This window comes from Carassius gibelio, chromosome B3, assembly GCF_023724105.1.
Source record: "Carassius gibelio isolate Cgi1373 ecotype wild population from Czech Republic chromosome B3, carGib1.2-hapl.c, whole genome shotgun sequence".
NCBI classification, from domain to species: Eukaryota; Metazoa; Chordata; class Actinopteri; order Cypriniformes; family Cyprinidae; genus Carassius; species Carassius gibelio.
In genome coordinates, this window is record NC_068398.1 from 5133175 (window position 1) to 5150039 (window position 16865).

The window sequence follows — 16865 nt, forward strand, 5'->3', positions numbered from 1 at the left end:
ATTAATGAAAGCCTTTTAGAAAGTTGCACTTCTTCTAGAATTTAATTATCTTCTCTCCTTTCAATGTTGTCACAAGCTATCAACCAATAACAACAGACTTGCACAATTGACATTAATCTATTGTATCTTAAAAATGGAATTGGACATTTGGATGATCAGAACACATAAATGACCTACAGTAGTCAGTTAAACATCAAAGCATTGGCATCTGACATTTTTCTGGTGTACAAACAACTCCTCTCTAAAATGACACTCCTCTGTCAGTTCAGCAAAAAAAAAAAAAAAAATTAAATAAATAAAACAACTGCCATTTTTTGGTTCATGATGTTTCACTTTAAATGTAACTTGACCATTCATGTTTCTGGTCATCAAGTTTCATTGCTTTGCTGAGAAACAATCCAGTTATTTTCAGTAACTGCTGGTTCTGGAAGTAATTTAACGTGCATTTGCATGTTTGCAGTTTGATTAATGGTCACACTGGCATGCAGTGAACAAATTTAATATTTATATTTTAGTGTCCAAGTGTTCAAATAATTTATTTCACAGTTTTTATGATTTATTTAATTATTAGCTTTTAATTAACTCACAAACTCACTGCAGTTCTTACATTAAGCCTAGCATGGGAAACCCCGATGTAATGTAATGTTTAATGCACTGATGATTATATAAAAAGTGGAATCTATTTTCTTTCTCTTTGCTTTTTATATCAGTATCGTATTCAATGGTACATTTTAGATAACACATAATCTAAAAGCAATATAAAATGGAGTCAGAATACATTATTACAGAATACAGTTACTTATGTTACCAATTAGAGTTTTAATCATATAATCTGTAATCACAATTGGACAATTTGTAAAGCCGCGTTTCCACCGCAGGAACTTTACCCAGGAACTAGTGACTTTGGGCTGGTACCCATCTCTGGATATAAAGTTACGGCTACAATCAACTATGATTAATAAATAAATAAACTGCAAGCAAGTAAAAACATAGCAAAATAATCATTGTTTTCCTTCATTCTTTGGAGACAAACATCAACAAAACTATCACAGCACTCACACACACAAAAGGGTTTTGAAAATTAGGCAATGCATATACATATATATCGTAATATGTGCTTCAGGTGATACAGTATGTCCCAATTTATCTAAAGTGAGCTCGACACTGAGTGATCCAACGCACAAATTCTTCAAGAGAACCAACTAAACCTCCAGCAGCTCCTCCAATACCAGGAATACACTGACTCCAGTCACGAGCTCGCTTTGCAGAGATCGGGAGCTTTTCTTCAGCTTCTTCTAAAGCTTTGGCCACTTCTTTCTCAAGTTTTTCGCGATATTCACATTCTGCTTGTTTTCTTGTTTTTCTTTCAGTTCTCTTCTGGAGCTTTTGTTTTTCTTTCTCATGTTTTTCTTCCAGGTATTTTACGATGTTCTGTTGTTGTTCTTCTGAAGCCTTTTCTTTGATTTTATTCCCCTCTTCAAATTCCTTCTGCTTCTCTTTCAGTTTTCTCTGTAGCTCTTTTCTCAGATTCTCATTTGTTTCTTTCTTGATCTCTTCCTCTCTCTTTTTAAATTCCTCTCCTCTTTTTCTCAGTTCATTCTGCATCTCTTGTCGTTCTCTCTCCTTTTCTTTCTTAATTTCTTCAATTTCTGCTTCATATTTGGCTCTCAGCTCCTCTTCTGTTCTCTTGATCTCTTCTTCTTTCTCTTTCATGATTCTGTCTTGTTCCTCTCTGATGTTCTTCTCCACCTGCTGGAACATCTCAATGGTGTAGAAACTCCCTCCATTAGCTGCCAGCATACAGTCAATCTTCTCCAGCAGCTCAGAAACCTGCGTCTGATCTTTAGTCTCAGTGTTACTGAACACATGGTATCTCTTTCCAAACTGCTGTATGAGGTTCTTCAAGCTATCATCATCTTCAACAAAATCTTCAATTCTTGCTCCTCTAAGATCATCTCCTCTGGTGAAAAGCACCATGGTGTACATTCTGGATTTCTCTCCAAAAGTCTCCTGGATCAGCTTCACTGCATCTTTCTCCTCTTGAGTGAATCGTCCCAGTTGAATCACCAGCAGAAACACATGTGGACCTGGAGCCGCCATTGAGATGCACTTCACAATCTCCTTCCTGGTCTCAACATTATCAACTCCAGTATCAAACAGGCCTGGAGTGTCGATCACAGTTATCTCTCTGCTGTCGAACTCAGAGGTTTCTTTCTGACATTCTCTGGTCACTGACCGTGAAGTTAATTTAGAAACAAAAGCGTTTCTTGACAGTATAGTGTTTGCTGTTGCACTCTTTCCAACTCCTGTCTTTCCCAGCAGCACAATCCTCAAATCATCATCATCATCATCATCAATGCGTGTAACACCTGCGAACAATATGACAATGACAGTTAAATGCTTCTAATTCTGATTTTTAAGTTGATGCAAAATTGCAATAAATATATATATATATAAATAATTAAAATTGCAGCTTTGGTCAGTCTTTCCCAATGCTAATTGCTAATCTTCACATCAATAATGTTACATGCTTTCAGAATGTGCGTGTTTGAAATTTGCAATGTAAAGTTGAAAAACGATTTATCATGATGCTAGCATAGTGAAATTTAAATAATGAAAATCTACACATCATCACCAATATATATGAACTTGTACCTGCTGTTTTCATCACAGATCTTCTCACTTCCTCTATTTGAGATGTGCATTTACTTCTCTCCAGTTCTACTTGAGCCTGAAAGCACATGTAGGTCGTGTAGCATCTTCCTCGATTCTCTTGTACCATGTTCTCTACATCTTGCAGTAGAGTAGGAACCTGTGAGCTGTTCTCCAGAACAAACTGGTGACCTTCAAATGACTGAAGAGATGACTCAGTAGCCGAAGAATGAAACAGACCGATTTTACCAATTAGTTTACTAATCACGTTTTTCTCTTTGATTCTGAGGACCATGATGTGTTTTTTGATTCTTGAGCTGAATATCCTCTGGATCTCCTCCATTTCTGCTTTGTCTTCACTGGTCAATGGAGCATCAGGAATAATAAGGAGGAAAGCATGAACTCCAGGATGACAGAGAGACACACAGCGGAGAGTCTGACGCATCACTTCCTCTTCTGAGTGCCGAGTGTTGCACAGAGCTGGAAGCTCCAGCAGACTGACCAGACGTCCATGAAGCTCCACGTCTCTCCTCACACACTCTGATCTTCTCTCTCTCTCATGTTTCTTAATCCCTCTTATAAGCTTGGATACGGAGGTCTTCAGTGAATCATCACTTCCCCATAGCACTAAGTTCAGTTTCTGTTGTCTAGTGACACTTGCACCACCTTAAACAACAACAAAACATTTTATACTGAAATACATTTCATTATAAACTGATTACAGACAAATTTCCAGTTGATACAATTTTCAATGGAAAAAGTCTGGCCATAAAAGTATGAATGTACTATAACATAAATGTCCTGGAATAGCTAACAATTACCATTTTTCGTACTTTGTCACTTTAGAAAAAGTTGGATCTGCAAGCCTAGGACACGACTGAAAGTCAAACCTTTGGAGCAACTGCAAAGTGAGTTCTGGGAATACTGTTTGTTGTTTGTTCAAACAGAAGGTTCTGGGGAACATCTGATTTGAGCCGTTCTGTTTGACACTTGTCTGATTTTAATGTTAAGTTGTTTTCAGAAAGCTGTGCATACTTTGGAAGTAAAGTGGGTGATGAAGAATGGGTAGTACTAATCCAATGGGATGATTTCAAGGGGGTGTCAAAAAAGATGTAGCAAGCACCAAGACTAAGGACACAACATCTGTGGTCAACCAGAGATGGCCAACAAGAGTAAGAGGGACATTGAGTGTCCTTCATATGCATACTCACATGTACTTTAACTAACTTCTGCTGAGTGTGAGCTGATGATGATATTGACATGTCTGACCAGTTTGCAGGGGAGCATTTGGACATTTGCAAACAGAAGAGATCTCATGATAAAATCTCTATATTTAGCCAGGAGAAATCAGGATTATGTGCAACAAGCCTACATATAGCTAGAAGAAATTGCAGTCTTGTGTTTGACTGAATATTGAGAGGTTGATGGTCTTTTTTCCCATCTACTGCTGTGGTTGTAAAGGAGGAACACAAGGCACAGTAGATAGATTTGGACATCTGACTAGCTCATAGTTGATAATGGCGAATAATAATAGATGAAAATTGCAAGTAGTGCAAGAAACAATTAAAGCAAAAACTAGTTAGTTATCAGTTTCAATGTATACAGTTGCTGGGACTTGGAGACAGCCATTAGCAAGTGATTGAGACAGATTAGGGTTCACTCAAAAGGGATGGAGTTTAAGTTGAAGATGGTTGAAGGTAGAAAATATGAATTTGAGCCAAAGTAGAAACATATTTTCCCCCCTTTATTGTCTTTCCCTTTCATTATGAAAGAGGCATGCCTGTCAATCTCCATAGGTTCTGAAGACGGAAACAAGGAACGTTGGGACAGTCTTGGTCTAATGTTTAGAAAGGCAGACTTGTAACCCGAATCATTGCCTGGCAGAACTATGGAGAGGGAGGTCTCTGGTGCTGTGAGTTATTACTGTCTAGATTTAAATTCAATGTGAAGAAAGACAAGGAGGGGGAGGGGCAATCAAAATCACCCTAATTGTGAAAAAAAAATGGATGCATAAAGATCTGTTCCTGGAATACAGCGGTTAGTACCTACCTGTACCAAAATGGGTGTAAGGAAAGACAACCAGTGAATCAGCATCAAGGTCATGGGCCCTCGAGGCTCATTGATGTACTTAAGGAGAGAAGGCTAGGCCGAGTAGACCAATCATAAAGAAGAGCTACTGTAGCTCAAATTGCTGAAAAGCGTAATGCCGGCCATGACAGGAAGGTCTCAGAACTCACAGTGCATTGCAGTTTGCTGCTTACGTTGCTATGTAGACAGAGACCAGTCAGACAGGTTAAAATCTTTTCAGGTGGATGGCCAGGTGCATGTGCGTTGTTTACCTGGGAAACAGATGGCAGCAGGATGCACTATGGGAAGGTGGAGGCCAGAGGCAGTGTAATGCTCTGGCCAATGTTCTGCTGGAAAATCTAGGATCCTGGCATTCACGTGGATGTTACATTGATATTTACCACCTACCTAAAAATTATTGTACACCACATACACATACACCCCTTCATGGCAATGGCATTCCCTAATGGTGGTGACCTCTTTTAGCAGGACAATACAGCCTGCAAAAATTGACCAGGAGTGGTTTGAGGAACATGAAATTCCCCATATCTCAGTACGACTGAGCATCTATGACAAGATCCATCAAAGCCCACCTCGCAACTTGCAGGAGCTAACTGATCTGCTGATAATGTGTTGGTGCCAGATACCACAGTACACATGCAGAGATCTTGTCTCGACAAATGATGGCTCTTTTCACACCACAAGGGGGATATTGGGCAGGTGGATTTTAATGTTGTGGTAGATCAATGTGGGGTCCCATTAATAGAACATTTTAAAAATACCTTTTGCTTCCTTTATCGCTGTATTATTGTCTTTGCGTTTTCCATCATCATGTTTATAAGAACCTTCCTTTTGCTCCTTAGTTCTGACTGAACCTACAGAACTGCTCTGCTCTTCAACTACTGATGTTTCTTCAGCATTATCATACAGCTCACAGATGAGAAATTCTTCACGGTTTTCTCTAAGTATCTTCTCTAAACATTGGGATATTCCAGAGCGAAATATCTCCTTTTCATTATCAAACTTAAGATGTCCTCCTCCAGACCCTGCAGTTAACTGTTCAGTTAATTCATTTGCTCTCACAGAGGCCCTTTTATCAGTGTCTTTATCAGTCGTGATCACTATAGTGCGTCTCATCGCCTCTTCACTGAATTCTTTCATGACATAATTCACTCTTCTGATGTCCTTCTCAATGATGTCTTCACACTGTAGTACAAGAATGAATGCATGAGGTCCTGGTTCAGACAGATACACACACTCTCTCACTGTCTGTGTGATCTGATGGAGTGACAAATGTGTCTGGAGCAGCTGAGGACTGTTGATGATGATCACATGTCTGTCCTTCAATCTTCCTCCGACTCTCTCCACAACATCTGGAGGAGCTTCACTGTCAAATGCTGCTCGTCCTAATATGAAGTTTCCCACTCGACTGTTATCTGACACACTCTTCCCCAGCAGAACAATCCTCACTACAAAGAGTGAAATCACACATTTAGTATACATAATCCTCAAACACAGGAACACACAACATATCAACAATTCTCTGTTAGATTGAAAGACATTTGATCAAAGACATTTGTTTTCCTGTTCCAACCCTCCCTTTCTTTCCAAAAGGTTCACTGGAATTAACGAAGAAACAGAGGTGCTAAGAGTGATTAAGGTCTGTAAGCAAAGTTGTGTATACACTGAAGGTCTGCTGATTACAACACCTGTAGTAGTACAGTGTGGGAAGCTGTAATCTGCTGATTGGTCAGTTTAGTTTTTAGGGCATAGTACCACTTTATTTTTATTTTATTTGTTTAGGCTGTGCTCCCACATTTTTTACCAAATGAGCCATAAATCATGATCTATTTTTATACATTTGTGGCAAGACCTCTTTTCCTCGCTCTGTGTTATGGATTATTTTACTTTGTATTATGTTGTTATGATCTGCTCATATGTTTTGACAAGTAAAATGCCATGAATAATTAACTGAAATATACAACCTTCCTGTACTTTTACACAAGTGTTTACGTTTATTCATGGACTACTGTAAGTACTTTAGCAAGTTTTTAATTATTTTCCCCCTTGATGTACACTGGTTAAAGGTTTGGAAAAATAATATATCCTAATTACCTTACTGTACACTAGATTTAATGTTTAACAAAATTTCTTAGATGCTTATAACTGGGTACATAATGATATAATCTTTGAACAATTTATTCTTACTCTCTTATAGTTTATGGTTTAATCCCCCCCCCCCCACACCCCCACCCCCCAATTTGTGCTAAGCATCATGGGGCATTTCAAACATTTAAATTAGAAAATAGTCCACAGAATATTATTTACTTACAGTTGGTGCGAGAGAAATCTGGACTGCTTTCCACTGCAAACAAACAAACAAACAAACAAACAAACAAACAAACAAACAAACAAACAAACAAACAAACAAACGCATGTTATTATGAACTAGTCAACACAACGCAAAATAATATTCAGAATACATTAAAAGTAGCCCTACTTCATTTCAGTTACCACTTAAACTAAAGAATAACATGAAGTAATCATATCAAGGTAAAAAAAGGGAACCAATCCTACAAATTTAGGAAAGAGAAAAAAGCTAAAAAATAAAATAATATAAAAAACCCTCACATGTTCTTTTTCTTCTCACAACCGGGACCATTTGAGAGCCTGAGAAAAAAATATGGTATAAACCCAGATGAATGCAACACACAAACAATTAAAGAGTGCCTATTTCTAAATTCATTTGCGAGTCGTATGCCTTTTAAATGTGTAAATACCTTTTAAATGTGTAAATACTTAAATGTGTAAATACTTTAAATGTGTAAATACTGCTCGATTTGTCGTTGATTTAGTAGGCTACTTGTTGAAATCCAACGAGATAGATTAATCTTAAAACAACTGATCGTTTCGCTTAATCAATAAAGCGTATTATGACGTATCATTGAAGAAACATTTAGAGTAGGCTAATAATAAAAACGGGCCTATTCATATTCTCTTAATTTCAATATTACCTGCACCGTGCGCCATTTTACCACCTACACCTTGAAGTATCCAAAAATGAAACTGAAAGCTTGACTGACGTGCGGATAAAACGAGTCTATTCAAATTCATCTGCGTCCCTCTGTCACCATTAAATAAAAATAAGATTTTTTTTAATAGAATACTGTAGCGTTTATTATAAATAATTTATCCGTTCACTTAATTTTTTTTTTTTTTATTCATGCTTCCTGGTAATCTTTCATCAAAAACTTTAACTTCCCCTGGTATACTGATTGAAAGTCTCCTCACATCCCAATAGCGATAATTAAGTTAAGTGGTTTAAATTTATTTATCCGTATTTATATATTCTGTGGAAGGCTTAAGGACGAAGAAATGTACGCTCAATCAAAAGACTCGGTCCGAGCGTTTTAAATAGCTTTCCTACCAGCAGGGGCGGATCCACCGGGGTCACCCCAGTTGGCAACGAATTAAAAGTTATGGCCAATTTACGAGAGGACGACAGAGCGGCAATAGACTATTTACATTTTTTGGGAAAACTTTATGGGTGCGCGCGAAGCGAGGGAACCAGGAGTAGTGATGGGAAGTTCGATTCTTTTCCGCGAACCGGTTCTTTCGGACGGTTCGATTCAATAAACCGGTTGAAAAAACCGGTTCATCGGTTCTTTTACGCTCGACGTAATGACGTCATTGGCGATGACGTAATGGCGTCACGTCTATCAAACATTCAGATATATAAAGTCAGTAATCATAACTTTAGTCAGTTAAAAACCTCAAAATCATGAAAAGTTTACATTAGAGTTTTGCAACAACACCTAAATACAGTAACAGCAATAATGTGCATATGAGGATTTAAGTCTTGAAGATATAAAGTAAATAAATTAGGTGTCATCAGCGCAGAAACCATGATCCACTTACTAAACATAATCCATTGCGATGTATTTGTTATTAAATGAACTTACGTTTCGCCAGATTGCCCTTCATCCAAGCCCTCGAAATACCCGCGCTCATAACATTACTAGTACAGAATCAGAATCAATCACCAAAAGAATCCCTTCGGTTCAGAGACATGCTGTGAGTCAGTTGGCTTCATGCTGAATCGCGCATGCGCAGTATCATCAGTTCATCGGTTCTCAATTCGGACGCGTCCGACAGAAACGATTCTCGGTTGAGTGTACTGGTGATCCGAAAACCGAAGCAACCGGTTGACTCGAGAACGAGAACTGCTCCAGCAGTGGGCGTGTTTGTTCATTATCTGGCTCGGCTCAGTGTTCATCTTCAGTTCGGTCTTCACAGCATTTCATTCAGTGTACTGTTTGAGTAAATGGATTACCCCGGGATATTGGTTTATTCTGACTCAGAGGGAGTGTCAGTCACATTAAAAAAAGTTAACAGCTTAAGTCATTTGTGGATTTATGCTTATTGGAGACGTGAACCGTTTCAAACGATTCAGTTCGATTTGGTGAACTGGTTCAACCGGTTCACTAAGAAGAACCAGTTAAATTGAACGATTCGTTCACGAATCGGCCATCACTAACCAGGAGTCGCGAGGAGACACAGGAGGAAAGAGGTAAAAAAAATTTATTATCTGTGCAAAGCGACAGGGATCGAATCGCAGAATTCAGTCACAAAGAGAACTTGCTGTATAAAGCAGAACGTCACGGAATTCGGCCATTTTTGAATGAATAAATAAAAAATTGTGCTGTACATTTAATCAAACATCGATATGGACTATTGTCTGTGAATATTAACGGTCAAAGATACTGCAATTGTTGTTCTACACGTCTCTGGGATCTATGTGTGCTCTACTACTACTACACACACAGAAGCACGCGTGGTGTTTTCAGCTATTTACTATATTGACACATGATGTAGGCTACACATGTGCACAGCGCACTATGAGAGGATTTCACCATTTCATTGAGACTTAGGTCTCTGCAGAACAAAAGTTAGCGTTTATCACCATGTGGGTGTTTTCAAACTGCTGGGTGTTTATAAATCATGCAATCTAAATGATCCTCCTTACCCAACCCCACCTCTAAACCTAACGTCACTGTTACGTCAACCAATCAGGTATCATGGTGTAAAAACCATGTCTGGTAACCTAATCTGGTAACTCCCATTACTTTCCTGCAGAGACTATTAAAGAGCCACGCAGATGGGAAATCAAAAATTACCTGTATTACAGTGTATGATGTGGCTGTCCATCAGTGTAAACAATGTGCAAATAATTAAACCAAAAAGTACACGATTTATAAAGTTATTGGCTTCTAAAGTAAGGAGTCGACTCTGAATCGCTGAAACGAGTCGTTATAGATTTCAAATCTTTTGCCCATCTCTATGTACGTCACTAGGAACACTTTGCATAATAATCTCCGCCTACCGTCTTGGGAGAAACAAAACTACTCTGACCTGCCCCACACCCCCCCCCACACACACACACACAGACGCTCTGGTTGGTGTGAGAGCATCATGTCGAGGAGACAGTGTGTTTTAATTGTAAAGGAAAGTTTGTTTTATTTTCACTGCCAAAGAATGAAGATCAGAAGAACCAATGGCTAAAATTCATTTTTACCACAATAACAGAGCAGTACAACAAATCCCTTTTGTTGTGTCACAACATTTCACTGATGACTGCTTTTCTAATCTCGGTGAGTACAGCAGGATTTTCAAAGCGTTTGGCCATAAAAGAGGGTTCATTACCAACTTTATTTAGACCAACGAGCATCTCCGAATCACAACGCGGAGTATGATAATGAAGTTATGTGTTTGTTTTCTCCCGAGCATCTTATCAGTATGTGTGCTGTCTGCGCTGATCTTTTACAAACACGTCATTAAAATGAAGTGTAACAAGTGCTGCTAACAGATATTCTGTGATAAAGTAATCCATATGAAAACAACGCGATGTCCGTTTTTCACGTCTACTTTCGTTATATCTAATGAGACCACGCCCCCACGCTGAACACGCTATTCAGATTCAAACTAAAGCGCGCGGCTTGAATACACCCACACAGAAGAAAAAGCAGCGAGACTGTGTCGATGCATACTGTATGGATTAGTGAGAAACAAAGTTTAAAATGTAACACTGGTGTAAATGGTGTAAATTCTGCTGAATATGAAGCAGTATTTTTTTATCTTTCTTATTTTATATAAACAGTCACAGTCAAAAAAAAACAAACAGTTTGCTTCCCCTCTCACACATCTGCCACTCATCACCTATGTCTTAACCTTAATGTCTTTCCTGTGATAATGCCCCTTACTTCTGTCACACTTCTATCTCCTATTAAGAGAGATCACATTGTATGGTCACTTATTCCTTATATTGTCTCAAATGCAAGACATTGATTGCATGAGATTAAGTTTGTAAATGGCAGCCTTTGTCATTTTGTAGTGTGCACATATACTATTTATCATCAAACTGATAACTGTGACTAAATGTCAGTATATATATGTCTGCCATATGTTGCCACCCCTCAAAAATTCCTGCCCCCTTTTTGCCACCCCATCAATATTTTTCTAGATCTGCCCCGCTACAAGCCTGTCAACGTATTTGCATACCTCTGCGCACTCTGTCATTACTTGGTGGGGCAGTGTTTAAATGTACTCCCTCTCAGCCGTGTGAATAATGAAAATGACATGAAAACCCCAATTTTCAAAGCATGAAATTGCAGTTCTTTTGGAGGAGGTGGAAAATAATAAAGTGTATGTGTGTGTATGTGTCTCTCTCTCTCTCTCTCTCTCGGAGTGGATGCTGGGAACGAGTGGGCGGAGCGTGTGTGAGCGGTAGCCGACTGTGGCTGGTGCGAATGTGCGAGCGTTTGCGGAGCGAGTGAGAAGAGTGCGTGGTGAGCGACACCTGAGTGTGTTTTCTAACCTTTTTTTGTGTTTGTTTGTTTGTTTATGTTTTGTGTGTGTTTTTTTGTGTATGAGGAGTAGTTTCTTTTAGAGAAAGTTGTGGAAGTCTGCTCCCGGCGTTTTTGTTGCCGGGAAGCATGGCTGCTTCAGGTGTTGCGAGTAGTGATGGTCTAACTCGGTGTCATGGGATTAAGATTTTGTGTAAATTCAGTGTGGAGGAATGTGTTTTAGCGGTTGGCAATGTAGTTGGTTGCAACGCTATTGTTTCTGCATCTAAAATGAACAACGTGGTTGTTTTATTTTTAAACACGATCGAAAAAGCTAATGAGCTTGTTCAAACGGGAGTCGTGATGAATGATGCATTTACGCATGTTCTGCCGCTAATTAGCCCTTCTAGAAAGATTGTTGTGTCGAATGTTCCTCCTTTTGTTTCTGATGCAAGTATTGCTAAAGAATTGTCTTTCTTTGGTAAGATTGTTTCTCCCATTGGGAAAATTGCTTTTAGTTGCAAATCACCCTTGTTGAAACATGTAGTGTCATTACGGAGACAGGTCTATATGATTTTGAAAAACAACGCTGATGAGCTGAACCTGTCCTTTAATGTTAAAGTTGAAGACTTTAACTATACAGTTTATGCAACATCTGAAAGTATAATGAAATGCTTTGGCTGTGGCAAAATTAACCATCTGATACGTGCTTGTCCTGAAAAAATAGATGAAAATGCTACTGTACAGACTAACACTCAGAGTAATCCTTCTGAAGTTGTGTCTGTTACAGAGGATGTTGTGGACCCTGTTGCTGCTGTTGCGTCAGTTTCTGGTGGGTCAGTTGGGAATAAACCCACTATGGCTGAGGTTACTGCAGATCGTTTCTCTGTTTCTGATCTTATGATTTTTGACACTGTTAATTTGAGCAGTGACATCAATACAGATAAAACGATAACTACTGGTAAACAGGTCAGTGTGGGTGTTGTTGGAGAATTGGAGGTGGAAACAGGTGGAGGTGGAATATTCTCAAGGATAAAAAAAAATCATTGCACAACCATCAATTAGGTGCCAATATGCACTAAGAATGTAAAATACCAGTGAACAAAAGAAAAAGGAAAAAAGCAGCATGGCGCGCTTTTTCTCAGTGTCCATTTTCATAGTGACTCGTCGATTTGTCGCTCTGTTGAGAATGTCTTGAGTCTAAACCAGGAGCATACTCTTAACTGAATGAACTTACTCCCGGACGTGTTTTTGGAATCACATACCCCGAGTAAGCAAGTTTTGGGGTTAATCAACCGAAAGTTCAGGGTACTGCTGACAGTGAGTTAAAGGTACAGCTTGTAGGACCTGCCACTAGAGGGGGCACTACAAAAACAATAACAATTGCGTGATTTGAGTTCAATCCCCGGCTCCACCTGACCATTACACAGTTACTCAATCCCTGTCCTCAAAAGCTGAGTGGACGAGCAGAAGTCATCAGATGGAGATGGAAATGTGCCTAGTACTTTGAAAGAATGATAGTAGCTTCAACTAAAGTAACATTTTATTAATCTATTAGATCTTTAACTTTTGTCAGCATCTGATTAACATAGAGGTACAGATACATTTTATAGTAATGTCAGGACATGTAGGACAGAGAAAATACTGTATGCACTCTTTGATTAAGATGATGCTATAGAAAACCATACATAAGTACAAAACCACAGTATAAGAGCAGGAGGTTTTCCATAACATTTTTGACAGTTAATAAGATATTTTAGAAAATTAAGCAAAACATATTTGTCACAGAAAATCTATATTCCATTATCTCTATAAAATAGCAAGTAAATAAGTACTGATCATCTGCTTCAAATAAACCACTGCTAAAATGCTTAAAAGCTGGTAAATAGAGTCATATTTATCACTTATCGTATAAATGGCTTGGTTTGCTAATTTAGATCACACTTTAAGTAAACAAATGTATTTATTTTTATTTTATCATCAGGAAAAATAATCTATGTTCATGATTTTATAAAACAAACAATGTTTAACAGAAAGTGTTAAATGTGACATATTTCCACAGAAAACCTCACATGCTCTAATCTCCAGTCAGTTTCTTCTTTGGGTTCATCTTTGGTCCAGCAGCTCAGAAAATCTTCCCCTGCAGCCTCCAGTCACCAGACTCTTCCAGTTTCATAACAGCATGAAGTGCCACTCATTCAGCTCTATTTCATTGTGTTCAAATGCTGCATTAAAATGATGTAAACCTATTTTAATGTTACATGATGTAGACAGACTGAAAGAAGATGCAAATAGGGTTTATTTATATCTCTGAGAAAAAGAAGGTAATGGCAGGTTCAATATTGCAGAGAATGAAGATAAGAGTGATAAACAGACTTTCCTGTTTGCAGGTGCAGGAGATCGTGGATGGTGGAGCAGATCTGGAGTAGGGGTAATTATTCAGGTAATCTTGTCTACACAACACAGGGAACATGAGAAAGGGAAGACAGGAGGAAATCGCTGGAGATAATCACTGGAGATATTTGTTGGAGCACAGGAAAATGAAATAGAGTCTACTTCGAATAAACAAGACTGAACAATGAGGTGGGACAAGGTGTGAGGTGGAATCTCACTTTCATACATTCATTTGAATCTCACCTTAACATAGCAAACAGTGATGGAAATTCTAAATTAATTATTTTATCTTTTGACACTGAATACATTTAATTCAGATTCTTTTTAATTTCTTTAAGAATAACAAGATAATGCTCCATCTCTCTAATAGTACCGCTACCATTTAATTAAGCTTTTTTTCACCCTAACTTCCCATAACCCAATATATATTCTGAATTGTAAAATGGATGATAACTGTAAATGTATTAATACAACCATTTATTGAACAAAGTTATTTACTGATCAAGGACTGGTGTGGTATAGCAACAGCTCCACACAGGGCTTTCACAAGGAACCCTGGACCATGTGAATGTTTAGATTTACAGTTACAGTATTTGGCAGAAGCATGCACCATCTCTACCCTAAACCTGTGGGTCATGAGGATTTGTCACACATTACACCTAACTTTACTAATAACTGCACCAGCAGCTCCACCAACAGCTGCTCCAACAGCTCCACCAACAAATACACCAAAAGCTATACCAGCCGGGCCACCGATAAGTCCACAAGCTGCACCAACAGCTCCACCAATACATACACCCATAAATTCACCAGCAACCATATTTTTACTAAGCGCAAAAGCTGATAGACGCAATGTAGCCTGATACTTGGTTAAAAATTGTTTAAACTCAGGATTTTCACTTTTTCTTTCTACTTCCTCTTTTACCATCCCCCCAGTCTCATCTTGTCTTTGCTCCGCCTCTTGTTGTTTTCTCTCCTCTTCCTCTCTCAGCTTCCTCTCTTCTTCCTCTTGTCTGTATCTCTGAGCATCTTCAAACATCTGATTACTGTAGTGTTCTCCTCCGTTCTGCTCTATCATTGAGTCAATCTTCTGTAGTAGTTCATTCACCTGCTTACTGTTATTCTGATATTCATTGTTGAAGACGTGATATCTGCCTCCACACTGTTCAAGTAGATGTCTAAAAGCACAGTTCTCATCAGTGAGGTTCTCTATATGTTGTCCTTTCAGCAGATCTCCATGAGTGAAGAGAATGATGGAGTATTTTAACATGTCCTGACCAAACATTATCTCAATCTGCTGAGGAATTTGTTGCTCCTGTTCAGTGAATCTGTCAATAACTCTGAACACAATGATAAAAGCATGAGGTCCAGGACTGGATAAATAAAAACTTTGTGCTATTTCTGTCATTAACTCTTCAGGGCTCATCTCTGTATCAAAGAATCCAGGAGTATCAACTACAGACACGGATCTTCCTGAAACAGTGGCATGTTTCTCTGAACATCCACGGGTTACTGAATTCATTTTCAGCACAGATCTGAACTCCTTCTGTCCTAGTATTGTGTTTCCAGCTGCACTTTTCCCAACTCCAGTTTTACCCAGAAGAACAATCCTTCTGGATGAATGACTTGAGACAGGAGTGTCTGGTTCATTACGAGTGTTTGGACTGACATGAATCTGTTCGACTTCTCCTCCATCTGATGATTTAAAAAGAAAAGAAAACAGATGTAAGTAGTCATTTACAGGAAAATCCTTCAAGAACACCATGATTGATGAAGTGCAGTTAGAAAACTAACAACTTTCCAGTTAACAGTCATGAGTTGTTGTTTTTTTGCACTTTTTAAGCACTTTTCCTGGATGAGGTTAGAAAAAGAAACAGGAGTTTAAAATTTTTTATTTGATAATTTTTTTAAAGACTCACCCTTTACTCCAAAAGATCTCTGGAGAATTTTTACCAGCAGTAATCGAGGTTGGTCACTATGTCCTCTTATCTTGTTGTTGAACACATGGTATCTCTGATCATATTTCTGAACGAGTTTCTTCAGTTCTTCAGTCTCGTTGATGAATTCATTTATGGTCTTGTTTTCATCTTTTAGTTCGTCTCCTCTGGTGAACAGAATCCAGGTTTTTTTAAAGCGTTTTTCCCCCAGCAGCTTCTCAATCTTCTCCACAGTTTTTATCTCTTCTTCAGTGAAACTATCAGCTTTGATAACCAGCAAAAATGCACAGGGACCAGATTCACATTTCAGGAGAACCTTATCCAGTATCTTCTGAATGTCTTCTGTACTCATCGCTGGGTCAAAGAATCCAGGTGTGTCGTAAACAGTGACTGGAAACCCATTTACAGTCCCAGATTTCACAACTGCATCTCGAGTGACTGATTTGGAGCTTTTCTTTGACATGAAAACTTCTTGTCCCAGTATTGTGTTTCCTGATGCACTCTTCCCAGCTCGTTTCTTCCCCAGTAAAATTAAGTTCAGGTGTGTATTTGATTCCATTTCTGATGTGTAACCTAAAAAAACAACTCTGTAAAAATCTGTCATGTATAAGAAACATGCAAACATTTGAAAAAGACATAGGAAAAAAAACGTAATTCTTACCAGACGGATGTTCACGACTTTCCAGCTCTTTTTTCCTTATTGATGCAGTGTTGAGCATCTCTCCAGTGTAGCACTGCTGTTGATTCTCATTAAACAGATGCTCAATCTTCTTCATCAAGTCTCTCATCTCTGATTGGTTGTTCATCATCATGTTACAGGTGTGATATCTTCCTCCACATTTCTCCAGTAGCTGCTTCAGATCAGGGTTTCTCTTCAGATCATATTTTATAGTGTTACACTCCTTTTCTCTCTCGTAGGTAAAGAGAATCATCACAAACTGAAGAACTTTGTCACCAAACACACTCTGAAGCC

At 38.5% G+C, this 16865-nt stretch overlaps 1 protein-coding gene across 1 annotated transcript; it reads right to left on the reverse strand.

The window, feature by feature from the left end:
* Positions 1-903: 903 nt before the first annotated feature.
* LOC127952069 (uncharacterized) lies at positions 904-16451 on the reverse strand. The gene is made up of 5 exons (XM_052550333.1): positions 15875-16451; positions 14856-15650; positions 5502-6188; positions 2656-3318; positions 904-2369 (listed from the first exon to the last, which is right to left on the reverse strand). Exons 1-5 carry the CDS (start codon positions 16449-16451, stop codon positions 1144-1146), a joined length of 3948 nt encoding a protein of 1315 aa, XP_052406293.1. The 3' UTR covers positions 904-1143.
* Positions 16452-16865: the final 414 nt, after the last annotated feature.

Coding starts and splice junctions, on each gene's coding strand:
- LOC127952069 (XM_052550333.1), bottom strand. CDS start 16,451: ATGGAATCAAATACACACCTGAACTTAATTTTACTGGGGAAGAAACGA. Junction 6,189..14,855: donor AGAGGAAGTAGAAAGAAAAA/GTGAAAATCCTG, acceptor CACTCTTTGTAG/TGAGGATTGTTCTGCTGGGG. Junction 2,370..2,655: donor ATCTGTGATGAAAACAGCAG/GTACAAGTTCAT, acceptor TATTGTTCGCAG/GTGTTACACGCATTGATGAT.